This window comes from Mytilus californianus, unplaced genomic scaffold (genome assembly GCF_021869535.1).
Source record: "Mytilus californianus isolate M0D057914Y unplaced genomic scaffold, xbMytCali1.0.p SCAF_1, whole genome shotgun sequence".
NCBI classification, from domain to species: Eukaryota; Metazoa; Mollusca; class Bivalvia; order Mytilida; family Mytilidae; genus Mytilus; species Mytilus californianus.
Genome location: NW_026262581.1, coordinates 135,137,120 through 135,162,815, shown reverse-complemented (window position 1 = coordinate 135,162,815; position 25,696 = coordinate 135,137,120). Strand labels below are relative to the sequence as shown.

Below are 25,696 nucleotides of genomic sequence, written 5' to 3'. Positions count from 1 at the left end.
AGGTAGAGGAAAACTGTAAACAGAGAAAATGTTCAACAATACAAGATCAACATAAAAAAGATTTTAGTTATGAATTACATTCTAGTCTACAATGTTGGAGAGTCTCCCTTGTTGAGGATGCACATAGACCTAGATGAGCGAAACAGGCTCTTTAGAGTCTCCAGTTCAATATGGTCCAGTAAATGAAATTGGAAGAACAATATGATTGTAATTTTCCTTGTGGAAGCTAGTCTGTAATGCTGCAGTATTTGTCCCTATACAAAATATTTTTACAATGCTTAAAAACCAGATCTTCATGATACCTTTCAAACTTTTTTGCATAAAAGCTGAACACATTTCAATATCCTTTTTCAAGAATTTATTGAAATATTAATGTATAACAAATGTAAATGGCTTAATATAAAGAGACAACATGGGTCAATGAAGTTTCTGAGCTTGTAATCTGGAAGACAGTTCATCAAACAATGTGTTCAGCTGTGATGGATTGGTGAAGAAGTGGGAGAACAATCTTCTTTCCTTGCATAACAGGGTATCATGTCTTAATGTCTGAAAAACAACAAAGAAATTATATTAATGACATTACCGTATTTTGCGGATTAAAAAGCGCACCCCTAAATAAGGCGCACGGCCGTTTTTGGGGGTGAGGATTGTTTTTTTCCTTACATAAAACGCACCTGCATATAAAGCGCACCCTGAAGAAAAACGTACATGCATTCTACTGACCTTAGCGTAATGAATGTTCACTCCTTCTTGTAACTCACTCCGTAACATGTTTCATTTTTATTTTCAGATTGTTGAGAAAGTTGAAAGACATTTTGTATATATTTATTTGTTTCATATTAAAATAAATAAATGTTAATAAAATTATTATAATTTTCTTATTGTTTTAATCATGCCAGATTCATTAGTTGTTTTTTGTCAACAATGGCCATGTGTTGACAGCTTGGGTGTCCATTGAACCTTGTTGTTTTGATTAAAATTAGTTCGGTGTTGATTGCTTATTTATTGTTTGAATTGGAATCAAGGATTTTAATTAATCTTGAAAAGGTATTCATTAAAAGTTACCCAAGCCATAAAACTGCCATTGTTTACCTTGATTATGACCTACTTAATTACCTGTACCCACGTGTGAAAACTGTTCACCCATAAGTCCGGAAAAAAAATTATTAAATTAAATCTAAAGAATTTTATTGTTGTTTATAAAATAAAAGTTTAAGTTTTATAAGTAACAAACATTTTTCAATTTAAACTTGGTTGAAACTGCAACAAAACCATTCAGTTTCTGCAAGTCATTGTCTATTTTTAACTGAAAGTGAGATGGGCCACGGAAAGGGGAATTCAAATAAGACGGCGATATATAAATGTCTTAGCATATTGAATTATGAAAATTAATATTCATTTTTTTTATTTCTTACACCAATATGTGGCTACAATATTTCATAAAGATATTTCATTTTGAAACAATAAAACAACAAGCAGTTACTCCTCAATAGTATATCCTGTATGGTACCTCTTTTCAAACACGCTTATCTTTCTTTGTTTATGAAACACTTTAAAGGGTTCATTTCAGCACATGGTTATCACCATCGTCATTAAAAGAGACTTGAAATATTGGAAAGAAACACAATCACTTCCTTTATTATTTCTAAAGAAGATTTTATTTAAAAACACATTACAACAACAAACAATTACATATTTATTGTAAATACACAATTAATATCCTGTATGGTACCTCTTTCAAACACGGTTATCTTTCTTTGTTTATGTAATAAACACATGGTTATCAACTCCGTAAGCCAACAATGAAATAAAGAACAAATGATAAAGTATATATATTTTTATTCATAACAAAATATGCCACATGAACAATTTATCAAGTCACTGCAAGCACTTGGCAATCTGACGGTCTCCATAAAAAAAAATACAGATATATATTTTTTTTCACGCTTGCCCTGAAACTGAAAAAAATACATACATAAAGCGCACCTGAGTATAACACGCAGGGACAATGACAGAGAAAAAAACCTGCGGCTTATTTAACGAATTTAACGGTAATCATATAATAATACATTATAAAAATATTCATGTTCATATTTAATATTTTTGTACAGGGTAAGATGTTGTTTGATCATAGGCACTGTATGAATTAATACTACATATCCCTTCTTTTTCACTAAGATAAGAAAAACAGTGAAAAGAGATGACACAATCATACTTTCAACACCACAATTTGTATAGATATGGCAGAGTCATCATTTGATAAGCAGAACCTCGAAAAAAATAGTCGGATAAAGATGTATAGCAGGAACCAAAGAGTTGCATTATAAAGGAGGATTCTGTGAAACTTTCATTGCAATCTGGTCAGTGGTTTGGATACAAGATGTCTACCATTTATCAATATATGGCAAAAATCATGCAGATAAAAAAGGAAATAGAAAATTCACATAGGCATCATACTAAAAAGACTTTGTGAATATTTAAATGAAATCCAGTAAGTAAACAAGAGGGAGTTGTGAATAAACGTATTTACACTTTTAGTATGTAGCTGAATTTTGTCTCAGAATGACCTTAGATCTGCTCCGAATAACCATCTGACGTCGAGCAACAATCACTTTTTAATTGTGACGTCAAACTTTTTTAATTGTGATGTCAAAGTTTATGGGAACTTGTGTGTGGTGTTACCTAATGGCGGACAAATTGGCATACAAGTGTAAATAAGTCTATATAAGATGATTTTCCCCTTAGAAGATTTAGGTAACTCCATGAGAAACCTTGAATCATTTGGTCCCAAATAAAATGAGAGGTGCACACAATATCATTAAGTACTTAAGATCTAGTGCATTATCCTCCACAAAAATTACTGTCACAGTTAAGAAATTAAACATCTAATTGTTTGTACAAATAAGTTTCTGTGAAAATGTTTTAATGAAAAAGATTTGAAATGATGAGTGTGGGATCAATAAACAAAGAAGTCAAAGTTAAATAATGAATCATTTGTCTATTATAAAATAATACTGGTTTGAAATTAAAAAAAATATCTGTAACATTTAATCGTTGCTGACTCAACACTTTAAATAACATAGGTTAAAAATGTTTCAAGTTCATTCACTCAATATTAAAAGTGTTCCAGCATTTTAACAAAATAAAATAAGAGAAGCTCACATACAAATTTTCAAGCATTTTGTTTTTATAATGAAAATTAATTCTCATACTGTCAAAATCCTATAAAACAAAATCAATACTGTGGATTCTGGTGAAGGAAGTTAGTAATATATAACTCATTTGATAATGATACATTATTTAAACTTGTACATAAACAATCTACCTGTTTCCTTTTCTCTAGATCTTTAACCACTTCCTTTATAGACTGTTCTAATTTCCTTAACATTTCCTCCAGTTGTGTCATAGATTCCATCAGCTGCCTGGGTGTCATACACGGCTGTCCACTGGTTGTACTAGAACCAGAGTACACAACCTGCTCACTGATCTGTAAACTCTTTTCTCTATAAAGTTCATACAAGAGATTGTTAGAATGTCTCTTGTTATATCAGAAATGTTTCTACTTCTGGTGTGTTAAAAATATATACTTATTCAATGACCTTCCAAATTGTAAATGTTCTTGGAAAAAAGTATTAATTCTCAATATAAACCAGAAACTTACCTTGTTCCCTGGTATACAGATATGGCAAAATATATTTCTTGCTGCGAATCACCCCAAAAAATTTAAGAACAAATTTGTTTTAAAAAGAGATACAACAGTTTTAAGTTAGAAATATTTTGAAGTCAGGCATGGTTTAACTTAAGAGAAATTGTAGCGAATAGATTTCTACTCCCTTTTGTGGATATAGTCCATGTTTTGGTAAAGGAAACAACACAAATCATTAAAACCAAAAAATTAAATTGGACGAGCATAATGGCATCAGGTATTATGTATAGACTAATTAAAATCTAGTCATTAGATCAAGAGTAGTTGCCTTTATAAAGTGCAACCCCAGATAAAAAACAGAAAGACATAATTAATAGTATTACCACAGCTTCACTTCCATTTAAATGGTTATTACAACCTCTGTCAGAATAATCCACTGCCATGGTTTGTGTAATATCTCTTCTTTTTTTAAAACAGCATCACATTATTAATTAAGTTTCATCTTTTTCAGTAAGTCTTTTTTCAAAAGAATAAAAATAATTAGTTGGGAGTAGTGCCTTATTAAAGGTTAATCAAACTACCAGCCATTATAATAATCTTACAACTGTTTTAATTTGTCCTCTTGTTTTTCTTCCAATGCTATTTTATTGATCTTCATTGATGAAAATTTCTGTCTTAATTTATCTGCTCCCTGTACAAGACTGTTAAATGTTAAAAATAGATGCTTCTTCTCCTCTCTATCTTCAGAACCTAGAATATAACCAGTTTACAATAAAACAATAAGATATCATTTTTCCTCACAAAAGATCTTACATTTGTAAACATAGGTAATTACGATCATAAAATTTGCCCCATCTGACAATTGGCTTAATAGACTTTATGTGCTAATCAAGTCCTATCAAAATCCAATTCAACTTAGAATGGTTGTCACCAAAATGTGACCACTAATTAATGAGTTTTCAACTTAGAATGGTGGACACTAAGTAATGAGTCTTTAACTTAATACAAATCAACTTAGGAAAGCTGCTATATTCCCCAAAATAAATCTAAGTTATATAGTTACAGGTTACATAATCTGAGATCTACACATGGATGTAAAACTTTAAGTCGATGAAATCCGAAAGTTTTATTTAAGTCATTGAACCATAAAATAGCTGTCAAGTAACCTTCATCTTATGGTACAAAGTCACTCACTCCAAGATACATCTGTATACCAAACTGTTTATTACTTTCTGAAAAATGGCAGGGGGTTGACACCCAGTCATGGCCAACTTAAGTATTCCAATAATTCAAATGAAAGTTGTTCAGAAGGTCTACTTACTTGAAGTTTAAGCTAATAAAATAGAGAATGGAAATTGGGAATGTGTCAGATTTTCCAAAAACCCGACTAAAGAGCAGAAAACAGCCCAAGGCCACCAATGGGTCTTCAACACAGCGAGAAAATCCCGCACTAGGAGGTGGGCTTCAGCTGGCCCCTAAACAAAAATGTGTACTAGTTCAGAGAAAACAGACGTCACATTAAACCATCAAGATAATGGTTATCATACTTAGGGTAAATTTAAGGTATGTAAGATGAAGATTGTAGTTAGACACCAAGTTGCAAAGGTTGTCATGCTTAACATAACCCATGGGTAATTCAGTTAAACAAGAAAAACAAGAAGTAGGTGTCTGGCAGATCTAAAAAGTGCTCACAAATAAAACTCAGCACTGTCAAGCTGCTGACCAAATATGAAGTCATTATATTAAGATATACATGAGAAAAGTGTGACAGAAATATTTCTATGATGACCAGTAAAATGGACATAACACTTGCCTAACATGTGATGAAGATTGGTTGAGAATTTGTCTCTGGAATCTATTGTCCCTCTCTGTTGTCTTGTTGAACTTAATGCAGGGTCTTCCATCATTTTCTGTAAAGAGAATATATATTAAAATAATAGACATAATTTTACAGTAGTTTTGTAACAGCAATGTTTATATAACAGCATTTACTATCCTGTGGTAATCAATTAGCATGCAAGTGGCCAATTCCACTTAAAATGCATCTAAAGCTATACAAATAAATTGCTTCGCTGAGCGCAGTTGGATATGACCACAGAGGTCCAACCCTGAACAGTTGGGGCAAAAATGGACACAATATTCGCGCTTGATACAGGTCTGAATTTGGATTGTAATTCAATATTTGACACATAATAGGTTTCTGACACAGAATAACTGTAGTCAAAGAACTTAGAATTGGTTATATGATTTGAATTTATATTCAATTTTTTGCTTTTGTGCTACACACTATGCTGTTGCGAGTTAACCCCCCCCCCCCCCCCCTTTTTTCCAAAAAAAAAATTTGAAGGATTTTCTTTTTGATTACTGAAATATTGAGGAGAAAAATTGTTCCCCCCCCCAATTTTTTTTTAACCTCCCCCCCTCTTTTTCCAATCAAAGCGCAAAAGCGCTATAAAGGCAGTTAATTACAGGTTGTGTGTATTTTTAGTCCAGTTATATCATTATCTTGCATAGTACATTGTACTTATCAGAGGTGGCTTTCAGTATTTAAGATTTAGAGTTCTCTAATGATATTGAACAAGTTTTATGAATGTCATATTCTGAGCACTATATGAAGGCGATTGTTCTCACTTGTTTATGAACTAGTGCATTATGTCCAGTTTGTACCTTTTTTATCTATGTTTATAGTCAAATACTGTTTAAAATAGTTTGGCATTTTCTTTTAAGTAATAAGTAAATTTTATCAACTGTATTTTATTCAACTTTGCAAATGTGGTTTGTTACTGGTAAGTACAATGTATGGATGATAGTTGTTTCATTGGCAATCATAACACATCTCCTTATTTATATAATGATCTATATTCAACGACCTCAGGTACAAAAAAAATGTATGTAACTAAACTATGATGGGAAACCTTTGACTTCTTTCTTTAATATAAGCTTTTGATTTGGTACCATAGAACTATGTAGAATAAATGTACATTGCAACATGTCAACTCTTTCAATGACAATACTTTTTTTAGAAACTATAACTCCAAGCAAAATTATATTTCCAAATATAAAGTAATTTATGAATGAAACAAGAGTGCACACGCTGAAATGTCTCGCCTTCTTTACTAATCATTGATATAATGTTGATAGTCCTAAATATGAAGCTTTATTACAACTGTCACATAAACTTAACATTAACCAAGTAAACTAAACATTGACCAATGAACCAAGAAAATGAGGTCAAGGTCAGATGAACCATGCTAGGCAGGCATGTACAGCTAACAATTCTTCCATACAACAAATATAGTTGACCTATTGCTTATAGTTTAAGAAAAACAGACCAAAACACAAAAACTTAAAACTGAGCAATGAACCTTGAAAATGAGGTCAAGGTAAAAAAAAAACCTGTGTGACTGACATATAGATCATAAAATATTTCCATACACCAAATATAGTTGAACTATTGCATATACCGGTAGTATTAGAAAAAAAGACAAAACTCAAAAACTTAACTTTGACCACTGAACCGTGAAAATGAGGTCAAGGTCAGATGACACCTGCCAGCTAGACATGTACACCTTACAATCATTCCATACACCAAATATAGTAGACCTATTGCATACAGTATAAGAAAAACAGACCAAAACACAAAAACTTAACTATAACCACTGAACCATGAAAATGAGGTCAAGATCAGATGACACCTGCCAGTTGGACATGTACACCTTACAGTCCTTCCATACACCGAATATACTAGACCTATTGCTTATAGTATCTGAGATATGGACTTGACCACCAAAACTTAACCTTGTTCACTGATCCATGAAATGAGGTCGAGGTCAAGTGAAAACTGTCTGACAGGCATGAGGACCTTGCAAGGTATGCACATACCAAATATAGTTATCCTATTACTTATAATAAGAGAGAATTCAACATTACAAAAAATCTTAACTTTTTTTTCAAGTAGTCACTGAACCATGAAAATGAGGTCAAGGACATTGGACATGTGACTGACGGAAACTTCGTAACATGAGGCATCCATATACAAAGTATGAAGCATCCAGACCTTCCGCCTTCTAAAATATAAAGCTTTTAAGAAGTTAGCTAATGCCGTCGCCGGATCACTATCCCTATGTCGAGCTTTCTGCGACAAAAGTTGCAGGCTCGACAAAAAGGAGTTCTTTATTAAGTAATAAACTGATTCGCTGAGCGAAGCTGGATACACCCACAGAGGTCCAACCCTGAACAGTTGGGGCAAAAATGGACACAATATTCAAGCTTGATACAGGTCTGAATTTGGATTGTAATTGAATATTTGACATATTATAGTTTCTGAATAAATGTAGTCAAAGAACTTGAAATCGGTTATATGAATTGAATTTATATTCAATTAAAGATTTCTTGCTGTTGTGCAATACACTGTGCTGTTGCGCAATACTTAATAAATCTGTTGCCAGACTATAAACAAATAAAGTTCAATTTCTTCTCAATGTCATATTTGAAATTTATGAAAATCAATAGGGAGATTACATCAATAGCTATAAATAATTCACCAAAGTTTCATGCGAACTGCTTAAAGCATTTTTGAGTTGTTGTCCAAAAACTGGAAAATCCCCCCCTTTTTAGTGAATAAAACCCCATAACTCAGAAATGTAAAATCTAAAATTTATAAAATTCTAAAGGGAGCTTACGGATTGATAATTTAGTCTTAGATGCAAGATTTTTTTATCAGTTGTTTGTGGCTTTGAACTAGCTGTCAGTAAATGCGAGTACTCTCAGATCTGTACTTAGTGTCTTTTTGTTGTTTGGATGTACAACTACCCGGCCACGTCCACTTGTATTTGTATTTATCCATCTGATGAGTTAAGCCTCTTTCAACTGATTTTTATAGTTCGCTCTTATATTGTACTGTTACACCACTGTCCCAGGTTAGGGGGTGGGTTGGGATCCCGGGAACATGTTTTACCCGCCACATTCTGTATGTACATGTATGTGCCTGTCCCAAGTCAGGAGCCTGTAATTCAGTGGTTGTCGTTTGTTTATGTGTTGCATATTTGTTATTCGTTCATTTTTTGAACATAAATTAGGCCGTTAGTTTTCTTGTTTGAATTGTTTTACATTGTCATTTCGGGGCCTTTTATAGCTCACTGTGCGGTATGTGCTTTGCTCATTGTTGAAGGCCGTACTGTGACCTATAGCTGTTAATTTCTGTGTCATTTGGTCTCTTGTGGAGAGTTGTCTCATTGGCAATCATACCACATCTTCTTTTTTATATTTACATCAACAGATATAAACAATTCACCAAAGTCAAGGTGAGACAACAAAACTTAGTTGTAAGATCTCTGAAATTTTTTACATGGTACAAGTTTTTCTAATTGTTGGAGATTGTATGGTGACAGTAACACCTGTAACTGCTTAACCCATTTCTTATGCACTTTAGTTCGATAAACTCACTGAATATCATACCACATCTCCTTATTTTTATATGCATTACAATTTACATGTGCATGTAATTGTAAATAATATTTATATATATATATCAGAACAAACTTCATTGCGTCACTTTTATTTATGCATCCTTTGGCACAATACAAGTTCTAAAATTACACAACATAAAACAACTAAATGTTATTTCAGATGAAAGTTTTGTTTCAGTTCCATTCATAGGATTTATTAGAAATTAGTATGTTTTGCCAATTCAATAATTAGCTCTATGTGCACGTGTTAATTGGAGACTTTTCTATCCCGTATAAGAGTTTTGGAACTAATTTCTGTTTCTTTTTTTGAAAAAAGTGAGCAAACAAATCTTGCACATTTAAACCTTTGTCTGCCATCACACTGTCACCTGGATCACATAATTGAACTATTCTACATCTTTCAACTATTTCACAGTCACTGGTACAACCAACATATGCATTAGAGACATAGTTGACTAAACCACCAGGTGTCGAACATACAAGTATTTTCAGTGTTTCTGTTTTTATATGATGAAAAGGTTGCCTGAGCTCTAGGAGCTTTAGGTTTTATCACGGGATATTCTGTGCTGTCAATAATAATCCAAGTTGTAGGAAACTTTAATTCTAAGTTGGATGGCGAAAAATACCTGACTAAACCACTAAATGGCCAAGTGTTAGCCTCAAGCCACTGTTTAGACATAAAAAAAATCCATGTTTACACAATATTCTTAACACTAGTTTCAATCTAGAATCTAGACAGTTCAAAGTTGGTTGTATAATGCATCAATTTCATCAAAGTCATATAAAAACTGATTTTCAAATGACACCCTATCAATTTGAAAATATATGTATCTCAAACAATGTGCTGTTGGACCAAGTGTGGTCAAAACAAATAAAAATTTAGTATACAACTCTAAACCGGTATAAAAATGCATGGCTGTGTCACGTGTCTTCATTTCAAAATTCTCTGCTGAAAATATAGGCATTGATGGTGTTTGCGTAATTCCATCTGTGAAGCTCAACATTAGCACAGCAGTTGGTGGTGGACAGTCATAAGTCCTGTCTGCAGTATGAATTACTTCTTCAGGAAAACCAACTTTACAATCAAAACTTTCCTCTAGATTTCTACTACAATATTCATCAAGTTTAGTTTTTTTGTTTTCACAGGAAACTGCCCTGATTTTTCTTTTTGCGGACGATTCAGTCTCTTGCTTGGTCCAGGAAAATAGGCTGGGATTGGCAGTAGACTTAAGTCTCTGTATGGTGGGTTTGTGCCCTGAAAAAGGTTATAAAACATTAGTTTTTTGATAATTAAATGAACTTCCATTAGCAATGCATACTTTGTACAGAAGCAAGTTAACTCGTACCATTGTAAACTCGTACCACGTAAACTCGTACCAACGTAAACTCGTACCACTGGGAAGTCGTACCAATCAGAACTCGTACCACTGCAAACTCGTACCATTAAAAATATATTCAAAAATACGAAAGTTTTATGATTTTTTTTTTGGTAAACTAAATAAAAAAAGTTGAATTACTTGAATTTTATACTAGATTTTAATGAAAACTTAGACAAAAATACGAATGTTTTATGATTATTTTTTTTTAAAGCTTTATACAAAAAATTAAAATATCTTTGAAATTTATACCAGATTTTAATGAAAACTAAGACAAAAATACAAATGTAATTTCTTAATTACCATGCTAATAAATATATTAAATTCCTTTGATTGTGTGATTATTGGTTGATTATTAACTAATCAACTTGTTTTTTTTTTATCTTTAACTAATCAACTTGTATAATCATATAAGCATGGTCATATTCTGCTGAAATGTGCTGAATATTGTATAAAAATAAATTTCATACTTTCTAACTGTTGGTCATAAACAATTTTAAACCTTTAAAACACAATCAATAAATTCTTTCATTAAATAAAATTCCTTTTAGAAACAATAGAAAAATACCCAAATCTATTCAATGTTACTGATTTGGAATGATTAAAAATTAAATCAAATAGTTGTCAGTAAAAGTTTAAAAAAGAGTATATTCAAGGGAGACAACAAAGCCAATCTGCCACGGTTTTCTCTATCCAATTCGACAAGGAAAATTAGCTACAAATTGGTTATTGTAATTTCAAATTATATACATTTTACAGACTTAAGAGGTATTGAGTGAAATTAAAGTATATATTCATCATTAAACACCATTTGAATGCATTTAAATAAGTTGGTACGAGTTTAAAATGGTATGAATTTACCATGGTACGAGTTAGCAGTGGTACGAGTTTGCATTGGAACGAGTTTTTGTTTAGTGGTACGAGTTGACATTGGTACGAATTACAATGGTACGAGATAACTATAATTCCTTTGTACTCGTAACCTGGCAAAATATTAACTAGATTTATTCATTACAATCTGGATAAAACTATGTTAGCCTGATTCAATGTACATCAAAATGTATGTTATGTAAATCCAAAGGACAAACAATGAGAGACGTATGCAACAAACATACATTGTTTGTACCTAAATAACTATAATATAGATGAGAGCATGTCATTGTTTTGTTCCTGTTAACATTGTCATTGATATTTTTCAAGAAAGTCTATGAGGCATAGCTTATGCATTCCTGTCATTACTACATAAGCATAATTACTGCTAAAATAATTCTCAGTATGATATACCTCTTGTAAGAAATCATTATAATTGTAGCAAGCACCAAAAAATCTCAAACAGATCACATTGAATCGTAATCCAAAAAATTATGACGTCTTGAATTAACCACCCCCTTTTATTCTAAAACAATAATTGCGGTTGTAAACTGACTTTGGTTTATTCGCATGGCGATTACATATATAACTATATATTTTAAAAAGAAAATAGAGTCTTACCATGAATAGTTTCCTGCACGTAGTCTTTTTCAGTAAAATGTGCCTTGCAAACAACAGCTGATTGAGATGGACTCCACGATTTCATTGTGTTCTCGTCCAATCTGCGTATGGGCCATGGCGTTGATCCAACTTTTCCTTCTTTTTAAGTCATTTGGAAATGCATGTCCTCCTCTTAAATGACATCCAGGTACACAACAACAAGTACTTGGCATCGTTAATTAAAAATGCAACTGTAATAGTTGCACAGTGCAGAAACCGGAAGTTGAAGTGCAGGATCGGCTACCACGGCGCCACCTATTCAGGAACGATAATTTGCTACTTTATATAACTGCGAAATAACAATAACGTTAGACGGGTTCGCGTGCATAAACAGAAATGCGCTTTAAATTGTATAATATAATTCATGTTCAGTTGACCTTTAATTATTATATCAACGACTGAAATGATTTATAAACATCTAGATTGCAGATAACACTCGAAATTAACCCGACCTCTTTCCACACGGAATTCAAATAATTCTAGTTTGTCAATCGGTTGACTGCTTATAATGTAAAATACAAATATATCAAAAGTTTTTAAAACTAACAAAACACAATGATCGTTTCTCTATTTCCCAATGTAAATGAAATGAGACAAAAAACATTTTATACCACAATAAGAAGAGGAGAGAATCAACATTTTCCGGATCTACTTGGAGCTTAATGACCCCCCACGTAGATAAATTGGATATCGCGGAAAGAAATATTAACACGGCAACTAGAAAGGCATTAAAGCACTGCCTTTAAAAACAAATTTTCCCTCTGTCATGGTCATAATTTCAATTCAAATTTCCATGGAGATTGCAACCATAATAACCCATTTAAATACATCATTAAAGTCTTAAAATAGAAAATAACATACATAATCATAGCTAAAATTAATTTACCTTAATCAGCATTTTTAAAATTATTAAAATAGTATCTTCTAAAAATGAATATACAGCTAATCACCTCAAGACAATACAAAAATTCTATATACATAATTTAAAAGCAGTGTAAGGGAGGTAATTCAAAGTAGTTTTTGAATTACCTCCCTTACACTGTAATTTGTACTTAAGTAATGTCCATTAACCAGGACACCCTTGTTTTTTCTCACTTTTTTGCCCCTAATTCCTAAATGGTTTGAGCCATAACCCCCCAAAGCCAATCCTAACCATCCCTTTGTGGTATGGAAACTTGTGGTATAATTTCAGAGAGATCCATACACTGTTCCACAAGTTATTGTCATGAAACTAGAAAAATGCTTATTTGGGCCCCTTTTTGGCCCCTAATTCCTAAACTGTTGGGACCATAACCCCCAAAATCAATCCCAACCTTCCTTTTGTGGTTATAAACCTTATGTTTAAATTTCATAGAGATCCATTCACTTAAACTAAAGTTATTGTGCAAAAATCAATGTGTCCTTGGACGACGACGCCAACGTCATACCAATATACGACTTTGCGGTCGTATAAAAAGGTCAAGCAGTTAAACCAAAACATCTCAGGACCTGTTGTTCATCTCTTGGTTAGATTTTAACCAAGGGTTATATATCAATACCCTTGGTTAAAACTTAACTATTGGATAATTTCTGTTGTTCATCCTGTGGTTAAATTTAACCTTTGTTAAATCCTTGGTTAAAAGATTCAGATTTAACCTTACTTCGGACCTCGGTTATAATTTTAACCAAGGAATTTACTACTCGATTGGAAAGACCACTTATAGTTTGATATTCTTTGTATTCCATTATCATTATAATTAGTAATGAAAAACTGATTATTAAGTTTTACAGTCCTTCCCCCTTTTTGGATGGAGTTTAACGCTCATATTTTAACCTAATAGAAATAATCATATCAACATAATTTTACCTTGTTATATTTAATGTAAAAAAAATCATGCAGAAAAATTAAACACATTTTAGTAAGATAATGTAGACTCTATTTATCTATAATCAAGGACATTTCTAAGATAGATCAATGCTTCTTTTCAAACCACAGGTGCTCTCTGTCACATCTGTCTTAACATTTAGTGAAAATTAAACCAAGGGTTAAGCAACCAAGGGTTAAAATAAGTTGAACAACAGAATTTTAACCCTTGGTTACATAACCCTCTGTAATAAGATTTAACAAAGGGTTATATTCAACCAAGAGATGTAAAACTGGGTGCAGGAGGTACTTGTATAACTTTTTAGTTAAGGTCATCTTATTATCTGATTATTACAAAGATATATGATTAACAAATGCTTTAATCTAACATAATATTTTGTTTAGTTTGCATATTCAGAATTTTCATTCTTTATTCAGCTTTGTTTCTATACCAATTTGGTGGATATAGTATGTTCTTACCTCCATCCATCAATCATTCAAATTATGTGCAATAAAAACATTCTTGTTTTGTTAATCTGAGAAAATGTCTGCACACTAACATTTTTTGTCAATTTTCAAATGAATTTTTTATAGTCTTTTCACCACAAGAAGCATTAGCTGTTTATAATCAAATTTTGTTTATTCGAAATGGTCTCATGTCCCTATTCTGATCATACATGGCTGCATATTTATACATCCTGCATAGCTAAACAGACACCTGCAGTATGGCTATCTCATATGGACAGGAGCAATCCAGGAGACCAAATGGTAAATTGATCCTTTCAAATAGAAAAAGTCATCAAATGGTTATATTTTCAGATGAATAAATGCATCACCTATCAAAGATTAATCATGGCTACAAGAATTTGAAGATTACCATTCTGTCTTCATATGATTTAAGTTGTGTGTAAAGTAACTGTTTAACTGCTGTCAGTAATCTATGTATATCTCTGTGGTTTCTTGCCTCAACTTCATATGCCATGGTAAGGAACTCATTCCTTGATCTTTGTAAAATCAATTCATTCAAAACCTACAAAATATAAATATGAATAAAGAAATTAGTGGACCATATGTCAAGAGACATTATAAAAACCCAAAAGACATCTAGAAGTCAACATATATGGTCTTAATAGACAGGTTTCTTCACCAACAAATTAACAGTATAAAATAGAATAAAATAGATTCTTCTGAAAAATCTACTTGTTGCTGTCTCACTGACCTATTCCCCACATCTCCTTTTTATAAATGGGGTAATGCAAAGGGGAACAATGGCAAACATTTTTATGTGATAGGGCACAAGGCTGCAGCATGAAGGGGACATCTATTTTTGGCTAGCAAGTCTGTTGGTCCTGTCATAAGTTGTAAGGACCACCTGTGTCTTTCATTTCATTCCATGAATGTGTTGTCTTACATTGTTAAAAGTTTCAATGTCTCATGAAAATATTCTATAAAAGTGATAGTTTTGATTAAATCATAAAAAAAAATAACCATATTAATTACCTTATCTTGGTTTGATATGAAATAATCCTGCCTGGCTAGTTTGAGATTATAATCCCCCGTCAGTATCTTGGATACTTGAGAAGCTGTACTCTCCTGTATTAAGGCAGGAATATCTCTCTCTGCCATTCCAGCAATCTCCCTCTTAACTAAACTTACGGCGTTTCTTTTCTCATTGATTCTTTGGCTGAAAACATATAACTTCATTTAACTAACATCAAACATTTACTCTAAGTAACTAATACGTTTATCTTTCTGCTTTTTTTAAAAAAATCCTTCAAAGAAGCAAAAAATTTGACCAAGATACCCCAAGCCATAGAACAGAGGTAACCTATTCCTGGAAAGCGTGTGTGGACATGATAGTTAAAAAAATTGACAGCAGACCAAAGTATGTCGTGTTTGAGAGTAATCTTGTTTGCTACAAAAATAGAATTTTTATATAGAAAATTATTCATAGTTCAAAAGGGTGACCAGATTGTGGCCACTACTAAAGACTAAATTCACCCCTTTGTTTCGTCTCTATACATTGTACTTATCCAGTGGTAGTAAATTGCCTTTCTGTACCCTTTCACCACTCATTTCTCAACAATATTTCAAAATTTATATACATTGTTAACATGTGAGGGATGTTTGCCTCTGCACATTAAATAAGCAACCAACAATCTAAAATTATGATTTTCCTATGACTATAAGTAATCTTAGGGTGATGGAAATACCAACTTTACTCATTGTTGAAGGCCATACAGTGACCTATAGTTGTTAATTTCTATGTTATTTGGTGTCTTGTGGAGCTTTGTCTCATTCACAATCATACCACATCTTATTTTTATATTTACCTTAACTTGCTGCTATCTCTTCCAAAATCACCATGTTTCAATGACTGTATGATATCTTGAGCTGACTGTACACAAGCATTTGCCTGTTTGCTATTCATTAAAGCATTGATACGCTTAGCCTCACTCTTTGGGTAACTAAAAGTATATAATTTTATCACATGACAATACATGCATTAATTTTTTAAGAATGAAAATATTGGAAACATTCAAATTTTACATAAAATATAAAGTACCAATATTTTTAAACTTTCCATTATATTCTATATATGACTTTCATGGTATTGGGGTATACTAAATTTGCTGCTTTCAAACAATTTTCATTCACACTTGTTGTCCAGGAGACAAAGAGCCAAAAGTTGGGACAGCTTTTTCTCCAAAACCACAAGGTATCAGATAAAATCAAAGGTACATACCAGGGCTTCCAAAACGGTCATATATTCCGGAATTGACCAAAACTTTCATAAAAAGTCCGGCTGCTCTCAGCCTCAAACGGTCAAATAGAATTGGTTTGCCACTTTTTGTTATTCAAGGCATTTTCATAAAACGGTCATTTCAATTTTTACCAACTATCGATCGATAAAAATGTCCGTTCGGGGCTTTGGGCATGTCCGTTTGAGCATTTTAGTTTATAATTGTGGCAATCTATTTCACAAAGATATTTCGGTCATAATTGGGTTTAATAAAACAGATGCAGCATATTTCAGATACTTTGAAGTGTCTCAGTTAGTCTAATCCTCTGGGTACATAAATGTACCGCTTGGTCTTTAGCTTGTGTACATCAATAAAAAGTAGAAAAAACACGTTTTCTTTTATTTAAATAACAACAAGCTGTCAAACAATTATCCCTTCAATAAGTTATATTGAAGCCATAAATCATTCACTGATTACAGGTTTGTAACCTTTGATGAGGTGTCCTTAGCTTGTCTTTATCAATAGAATTAATGATGCGTAACACTGTACATAAAGGTGATCAGGTAAACGAGGTCAAACATGTAAGCGTGTATGGAACAACATCCTATTTAATTACGCTTTATAGATATTATTTTAAATGAGCATTCAGTTTAAAAAAGTATCCTGATATTTAAAAGTTATTCTTCAAATAAGGATATTTATAAATGAATAAGTATGATATATTATTTTATTTAACACTGTACATCGTGTTAAATACTGGGGTACTCTAAAGGGGAAAATTTATTGAAATATATAGAAAAAACACCGAGAACAGCTGAGTTGTCCAATAAATAAGGGGGGGCGTTCTCTATTCTTGTTTTCATATTAAAAACTGTTTTTATAATTGAAATCATAAAGAAGAATATCCAATCATGACAATCTCCAACTGTTATAAAGACTTTGTCTCAAATTGAACTTTACAAATCTGCCATCATGGGCAAACGTAAACGTGACGATTCCGATCAATATTCGAAATCTGCTAAAAATGCTAGAATCTTTATTCATAAATGGTTACAACTGTTTTTATGGTTAAGATTTGACAGTATGCTAAATGCCATGTTTTGTGACATTTGTCAAAAACATAAACTTAAAAATAACTTTTCGAAAGTCAGCCGTTGTAGAGCATGCTAATAGCAATGACCACGTTCAAGCTCTTAAATTAGAGACAGCTTCCAAAAGTAATCCAATTGTATCAGTATTTGAGAAAGTTCATGAAAAGACTGACAACGCAATGTGCACCTTGTTCCGTAATGCTATCTTTATTGCTAAAGAAAACTTACCAATGGACAAATTTCAGTCAATAAATGATTTAACTAAGTTAAATGGTGCCGTGATCACTTCTAAATTACATCAAGAGAACAATGCCTGCTCCGAATTTATTCAGACAATTTCCGATATTATAGAGAAAGAGGTGATGTCCGACGTAAAGTTAAGTCCTGCCGTGGGAATTATGATCGACAAGTCAACTGATCTGGCTACGCAAAAACATTTAATTTTGTACTTATCAAACCTCAAAGCTGGTGAACTGAAAATTAGTTTAAATTATTTATCAACTGAGTATGTTTTTATTTATTCTTCTTATTATCTAAATCAGGTTGGGAAATTGTACAAAGAAAAATGTTATTACTGTTCAGTAGATTTTACACGGTTTAAAACAATATCCTTCATTGGGCCTACTCAATGTTATCTATAAATACCGCATCAGTTGTAAAAGTCACGTGGTCAGGTAATCAATACACAAAAAGAAAAGTATCACGTGTATTGATGATCAAGTTGTACTGCAATTAAAGCCAACATCAACAGTTTCAAATAAGATACCCTTAATTTACAAAGTGTTAAGTACTCACAGAGAGAAGATAGATTATATAAACAGAAACAAAAACATGAGAACAGTCAGGTACTGAAGCTGATTGATGCAATGATGGTTACTGTATTACGATACACAGAAAAATGACACAATACCGAGGATAATATTTTATTTATTTTTAGAATGAAGAAAACAAAACAGTTATAAATAATTTTATTGCATATAACACTACTAATTATTTAGACACATATATCAATTTATGCATCCTCTCAGTTACATTTAAGTATCCAGCTGATCATTGACCGTCAAAATATTTCTTTGAAAAATGTCTGGCTGTCGTCAGGAAATTTTGGAAGCCCTGGTACATACATGTACTTTTCCAGAAAAAAAACAAAAAAACATTTTTTTTTAAAGCCATCATCAAAATATTGATTTGGTCACAACCGTCTACAAAGGTCTTCTTATTTTTTAGCAAAGATGAGGGGGCATATTTTCTATGCTTACAATTTATATTATACATGCAATAAAAAGAAACTTATGATATTAACAAAGGGAGACAAATATCTAAAATATCTAAATACTAACAATGCCTGTATTCTGGCTAACTCTTTACATTCACTAATGTTGATTTCCTCAGCTTCTCCACGCACCAGTAAATTTTCAGGATCACTGACCTCCAATATTTCATATCTAGAACCTTCATCTTGACCAGTCATTTCTGCTATTCCCTATAAATATAATTTACAGTTATCTCAAAATGAATACTGCATAAATTTGGTCTTTTTTATTTCTTTCTATTTTAGATACCCAAAATACTTTTCATTAAGAAGATGATTTCTGTTTAATAAATAAAACACCAATTTTGACCACAATTTCTGCAAATTAGAGTCTTAAGAAAACGACCAAAACTTTTTAGATATATGCTACACAAATAATAAAAAATACAATATAAGTGTGAAGATTTGTGCAACGACACTGATAAAAGAAATGTAGGAAAGAGATGAAATCATATTGGCATTATAAAAATGTCATATGACCATTACATTAAATGAGTAAAATACATTTTCTTGTTTACTTTTTCAAAAGATATATCTTTTATGCATATGCACAACTAAATAACCCTGCTTATTTTTATTTTTTTTTAGTATCTTAAGTCATATAATAATGTAACATCTGGGAGATAATCAAATTGACCATAACATGCAAAATACTAGAATATCTAAAATCTATAAGAAATTACAAGACTGACATCCCTCAAATAAAGAAAACTTTCCATACAAAACAGGAAGGCATGCTCAAATATCACAAATACACATCAGCTGGCCAATACAAACTCCAACAGAAATAGTAATTCCATTTTACATAGTTTTCAAATCACTGATTACAATGACATCTCCAAAAATCCATTTACCTCAAAGAATAATCTTTTAGTATACGATGTAAGTTCTTGTGTAAACTTATCTTCAGTTTTATTGTATTCCTCCTGGGATAGCTGAGAGAGAAATACGGGAGATGTTGGTCTGTCTAATGTCACATGACTGTTTTGATCTGATACTTCTTCTTTCCTGTCATACAAATCAGTGGTGCGTGAAACAGATTTCACCAATTCATCAAGACTATTATTCATCTGTAAAAATCAGTTAGATATTTACTCTGTAGCCCTTGTGTTATAACATTTCAGCTTTTATGATAATAATTTAAATTCTGATGACATTATTTTTAGTATTTCACTTCTGGTGTCATTAACTTTAAATTATGTTTTTACATATCCATTATTTTTTTTTCTCAATTCAGTTTTGAATATTATATTTGAGCTCTGATGCTATCATATTTTAATTCATGTCTAATCACATTCAAGTTCTTACAGTTAATGAGCTATGTGTGTTAAACTGTAGTTTAAAGTGTGAATAAAACAAAAACTTGAAGCTCAGACAATAAAACTATTCCGACAAACCCGATATCAGTAATAGGTCTTCAAGACAGAAAGAAAGCATTGTCAGATCTAGCATTGTCTAGTAGGCAAAACATGGACACAGGGTCTGTATTTTAATCAAATTGATTTTACATTATATGATTACTTGTGTGTTATCAGACTGAGTCTGTTCAATCAGATTGATTTTACATTATAGGATTACTTGTGTGTTATCAGCTTGATTTTACATTATAGGATTACTTATGTGTTATCAGCCTGAGTCTGTTCAATCAGATTGATTTTACATTATGTGATTACTTGTGTGTTATCAGCTTGAGTCTGTTTAATCAGATTGATTTTACATTATATGATTACTTGAGTGTTATCAGCTTGAGTCTGTTTAATCAGATTGATTTTACATTATATGATTACTTGAGTGTTATCAGCTTGAGTCTGTTTAATCAGATTGATTTTACATTATATGATTACTTGTGTGTTATCAGCCTGAGTCTGTTTAATCAGATTGATTTTACATTTTAGGATTACTTGTGTGTTATCAGCTTGATTTTACATTATAGGATTACTTGTGTGTTATCAGCTGGAGTCTGTTCAATCAGATTGATTTTACATTATAGGATTACTTGTGTGTTATCAGCTTGATTTTACATTATATGATTACTTGTGTGTTATCAGCTTGAGTCTGTTTAATCAGATTGATTTTACATTATAGGATTACTTGTGTGTTATCAGCTTGAGTCTGTTTAATCAGATTGATTTTACATTATAGGATTACTTGTGTGTTATCAGCTTGATTTTACATTATATGATTACTTGTGTGTTATCAGCTTGAGTCTGTTTAATCAGATTGATTTTACATTATAGGATTACTTGAGTGTTATCAGCCTGAGTTTGTTCAATCAGATTGATTTTACATTATAGGATTACTTGTGTGTTATCAGCCTGAGTCTGTTTAATCAGATTGATTTTACATTATAGGATTACTTGAGTGTTATCAGCCTGAGTCTGTTCAATCAGATTGATTTTACATTATAGGATTACTTGAGTGTTATCAGCCTGAGTCTGTTTAATCAGATTGATTTTACATTATAGGATTACTTGTGTGTTATCAGCTTGATTTTACATTATATGATTACTTGTGTGTTATCAGCTTGAGTCTGTTTAATCAGATTGATTTTACATTATAGGATTACTTGAGTGTTATCAGCCTGAGTCTGTTTAATCAGATTGATTTTACATTATAGTATTACTTGAGTGTTATCAGCCTGAGTCTGTTCAATCAGATTGATTTTACATTATATGATTACTTGTGTGTTATCAGCCTGAGTCTGTTCAATCAGATTGATTTTACATTATATGATTACTTGTGTGTTATCAGCTTGAGTATGTTCAATCAGATTGATTTTACATTATAGGATTACTTGTGTGTTATCAGCCTGAGTCTGTTTAATCAGATTGATTTTACATTATAGGATTACTTGAGTGTTATCAGCCTGAGTCTGTTTAATCAGATTGATTTTATATTATAGGATTACTTGAGTGTTATCAGCCTGAGTCTGTTCAATCAGATTGATTTTACATTATAGGATTACTTGTGTGTTATCAGCCTGAGTCTGTTCAATCAGATTGATTTTACATTATATGATTACTTGTGTGTTATCAGCTTGAGTCTGTTCAATCAGATTGATTTTACATTATAGGATTACTTGTGTGTTATCAGCCTGAGTCTGTTTAATCAGATTGATTTTACATTATATGATTACTTGAGTGTTATCAGCCTGAGTCTGTTCAATCAGATTGATTTTACATTATATGATTACTTGTGTGTTATCAGCCTGAGTCTGTTCAATCAGATTGATTTTACATTATATGATTACTTGTGTGTTATCAGCTTGAGTATGTTCAATCAGATTGATTTTACATTATAGGATTACTTGTGTGTTATCAGCCTGAGTCTGTTTAATCAGATTGATTTTACATTATAGGATTACTTGAGTGTTATCAGCCTGAGTCTGTTTAATCAGATTGATTTTATATTATAGGATTACTTGAGTGTTATCAGCCTGAGTCTGTTCAATCAGATTGATTTTACATTATAGGATTACTTGTGTGTTATCAGCCTGAGTCTGTTCAATCAGATTGATTTTACATTATATGATTACTTGTGTGTTATCAGCTTGAGTCTGTTCAATCAGATTGATTTTACATTATAGGATTACTTGTGTGTTATCAGCCTGAGTCTGTTTAATCAGATTGATTTTACATTATAGGATTACTTGTGTGTTATCAGCTTGATTTTACATTATAGGATTACTTGTGTGTTATCAGCTTGGGTCTGTTCAATCAGATTGATTTTACATTATAGGATTACTTGTGTGTTATCAGCTTGATTTTACATTATAGGATTACTTGTGTGTTATCAGCTTGATTTTACATTATAGGATTACTTGTGTGTTAGCAGATTGATTTTACATTATAGGATTACTTTAGTGTTATCAGCCTGAGTCTGTTCAATCAGATTGATTTTACATTATATGATAACTTTAGTGTTATCAGCCTGAGTCTGTTTAATCAGATTGATTTTACATGATAGGATTACTTGTGTGTTATCAGCTTGATTTTACATTATATGATTACTTGTGTGTTATCAGCTTGAGTCTGTTCAATCAGATTGATTTTACATTATAGGATTACTTGTGTGTTATCAGCCTGAGTCTGTTCAATCAGATTGATTTTACATTATATGATTACTTGAGTGTTATCAGCCTGAGTCTGTTCAATCAGATTGATTTTACATTATAGGATTACTTGTGTGTTATCAGCTTGAGTCTGTTCTAGACATTTCTTGTACTGTGACTTTGCCTTTGATTCTACAGTCTTTAACTTGGACAAACGGTGTGTTAACCCTGTTTGATGTAAGCTACAAAATAAATCAATGATTAGATGAAATTTAGATAAACCAATACAAAATGAAATCAATTATAAAATGCTATTATGTATTTCTAATCCTAGATATGAAACAGCTTCTTGTCTTCTTGTAGCAATCATAAGACTCAAAAGTGTATAAGTATATGTAAGCCTCAAATCTATGTCTTTTCCGCAAATCTATGTCCTTTTTAATATTGCCTCATAGACGTTCCAAATTTATGTCCTTTATTGGCTCAAATCTATGTCTTTTATTGTCTCAAATCTATGTCCTTTATTGTCTCAAATCTATGTCCTTTATTAACTCAAATCTATGGCCATTTTTGTCACAAATCTATGTCCTTTATCGAAATGTGGTGACGTAAGACATAGCAAGACGTAATCAAGTAAAAAAATATGTGTAGTTTCATTCTTGAAGGCACATTAATAAAGTAACATGTATGCTCGTTATGTCAATAATTTGTACACAGAATTATGTTGTGGTTGTTGAATGTTGATGTCATGGTACACAATGGATTTTAAAAAATACATAGATTTGAAACCGGAATAGTTTCACCAAAAAAAAACCTTTTTTAATAAGATAGTGGCACAAAATGTCGTTGTTAAACCGGCAATAAATTATACCCTAAACATTTTTATGTGGTACCGATACATTGAACAAATAGGTGTATGTGTTTACAGATTACGATACAGAATAGGTTCAATTCATTGTTGAAGGCCATACATGTATCTTTAGTTGCTTGTATATAGATGTTATTTTGTCTCAGGTTTTTTTTATTAACTTATGTTTCGTATTTGTTATCAAAACGTAATGAGTAAAGGGAAGTAACGATAATTACTACAGAACAATTAAACAAGGGATCAAGAAAAGCAAACAATTTGAAAATGTTGTAGTTTTACAATAAAATGTAAATCATATAATAATTAAATTTTTAAGCACACACATGGAGAACACATCCCAACTTAACATTGAATTATAGGAAATGACTTAATAAAACAAAAATCCTGTAAGGCCATACTTATTAGACGGGCATAAATTTGCGCATTGCGAAAAAACTGGAAAAAGATTTTAGAAAAGGACACAGATTTGATGCCGTATCTTTGTTAACGGACATAGATTTGCGAATCACGTCACGATTGAAAACAAATTTGAAAATAGGACACAGATTTGAGGCCGTATCTTTTTTAACGGACATAGATTAGCGATTGACGTCACGATGGGGCACAGATTTGAGAAACGGACACAGATTTGATGCCGTACACAGATCTGAGGTTTACATATATATATATACATATTTGTTAAATGTTTAGCAATAGATTATGTGATATGTGATATGTGAAAAAGAATAGATTGCAAATACAAAACTCCTGTTGTCACCTTCTTCAACATCAATCATAATGTATTAGAACTAGTGCAATGTTGACATATGAACAGAATTTTATATATTGTGTTGATATCCAACATGTAAGATTTAGTTATGACTTTCAGCAGCACAATGACTAAAATACCTGGAAAAGTTACATACAACTTTTATTTTTTTACTTTTTTTTTGTATGTTGTTATACTCTATCCAAAGATCTATATCTAAATACATGTGTTAAATAATGTTCTATTTCAATGAATTCATTGTTGTTATCAAAATGTTTCTCCTATTTTTTCTGTGATGACTCAATAACTGTGTTGAACTGTAGTTAGAGTAATTGTGAATAAACTAGTTACCTTATGACCAGACAATAGAAGTATTGGTTATTTATTTCTGTTTTAAAAAAAAAAAATCTTGTTAAAATATAATAATAATTATATCTATCCCATATTAAATATGATAACCATTATTTAACCTCAGTCTGTTTCTTTTCTGTATAAGTGACTGTTTCCTCTTGCGACAGCATTCTATATCCATCTTTAACTGATCATTTTGTTTCCTGCAATTAAAATAATAAAATTATTGTTCTGTTTCAGTTTTAATATTGGCGTCTGAATAAACAACTACTATTATATGTCAATTTATTTTTAGGTGACCAAGATGCAACATAACTGCATAATCTTATTCTTGAGTGGTTTTCAAATTGTCTACATTTTCAGTTGTATGTGAAAACTATGTTTTAATGCTTGTTAACTGTATTTAAGACTTTGGGTAAAAGAATGGTAATCCATGAATGAAAGGTTTCACACTGAATAGAGGGATAAATGTCTAGATGATCTTAGCTTGGTAAAACACTGCCAGACTCAGTATCTCATGACCAAGATACATGAATGGCAGTCACTTCAAATAGTTAAATCTTCTCAAATAAGTAAATCTTAACATGTATATGTATAGGTAAGAGTTATATTCTTTTGTGTGAAAATATATAGCCTCACAAATAACTACAAATACAAACATTCCATGA

General features: G+C 31.6%; 2 protein-coding genes across 3 annotated transcripts in view; both read right to left on the bottom strand.

Moving 5' to 3' along the window:
• Positions 1-341: 341 nt before the first annotated feature.
• Positions 342-25,696, bottom strand: part of LOC127735489 (HAUS augmin-like complex subunit 3) — a 28,859-nt gene continuing 3,504 nt past the window's right edge. For both annotated transcript variants that reach the window (XM_052245679.1, XM_052245672.1), the window contains exons 4-14: positions 25,148-25,231; positions 23,192-23,303; positions 19,865-20,080; positions 19,039-19,181; positions 16,197-16,331; positions 15,364-15,547; positions 14,741-14,893; positions 5,460-5,556; positions 4,249-4,396; positions 3,326-3,503; positions 342-546 (exon numbers count right to left, since the gene is read on the bottom strand). In XM_052245679.1, the coding sequence (XP_052101639.1) occupies positions 418-546; positions 3,326-3,503; positions 4,249-4,396; positions 5,460-5,556; positions 14,741-14,893; positions 15,364-15,547; positions 16,197-16,331; positions 19,039-19,181; positions 19,865-20,080; positions 23,192-23,303; positions 25,148-25,231 (1,579 nt within the window). In that variant the 3' untranslated portion in view covers positions 342-417. The remainder of the gene's footprint in view (positions 547-3,325; positions 3,504-4,248; positions 4,397-5,459; positions 5,557-14,740; positions 14,894-15,363; positions 15,548-16,196; positions 16,332-19,038; positions 19,182-19,864; positions 20,081-23,191; positions 23,304-25,147; positions 25,232-25,696) is intronic.
• LOC127735575 (uncharacterized) lies at positions 9,188-12,299 on the bottom strand. Its single transcript, XM_052245821.1, has 2 exons — positions 11,982-12,299; positions 9,188-10,369 (listed from the first exon to the last, which is right to left on the bottom strand). Exons 1-2 carry the CDS (start codon positions 12,064-12,066, stop codon positions 9,855-9,857), a joined length of 600 nt encoding a protein of 199 aa, XP_052101781.1. The 5' UTR covers positions 12,067-12,299; the 3' UTR covers positions 9,188-9,854.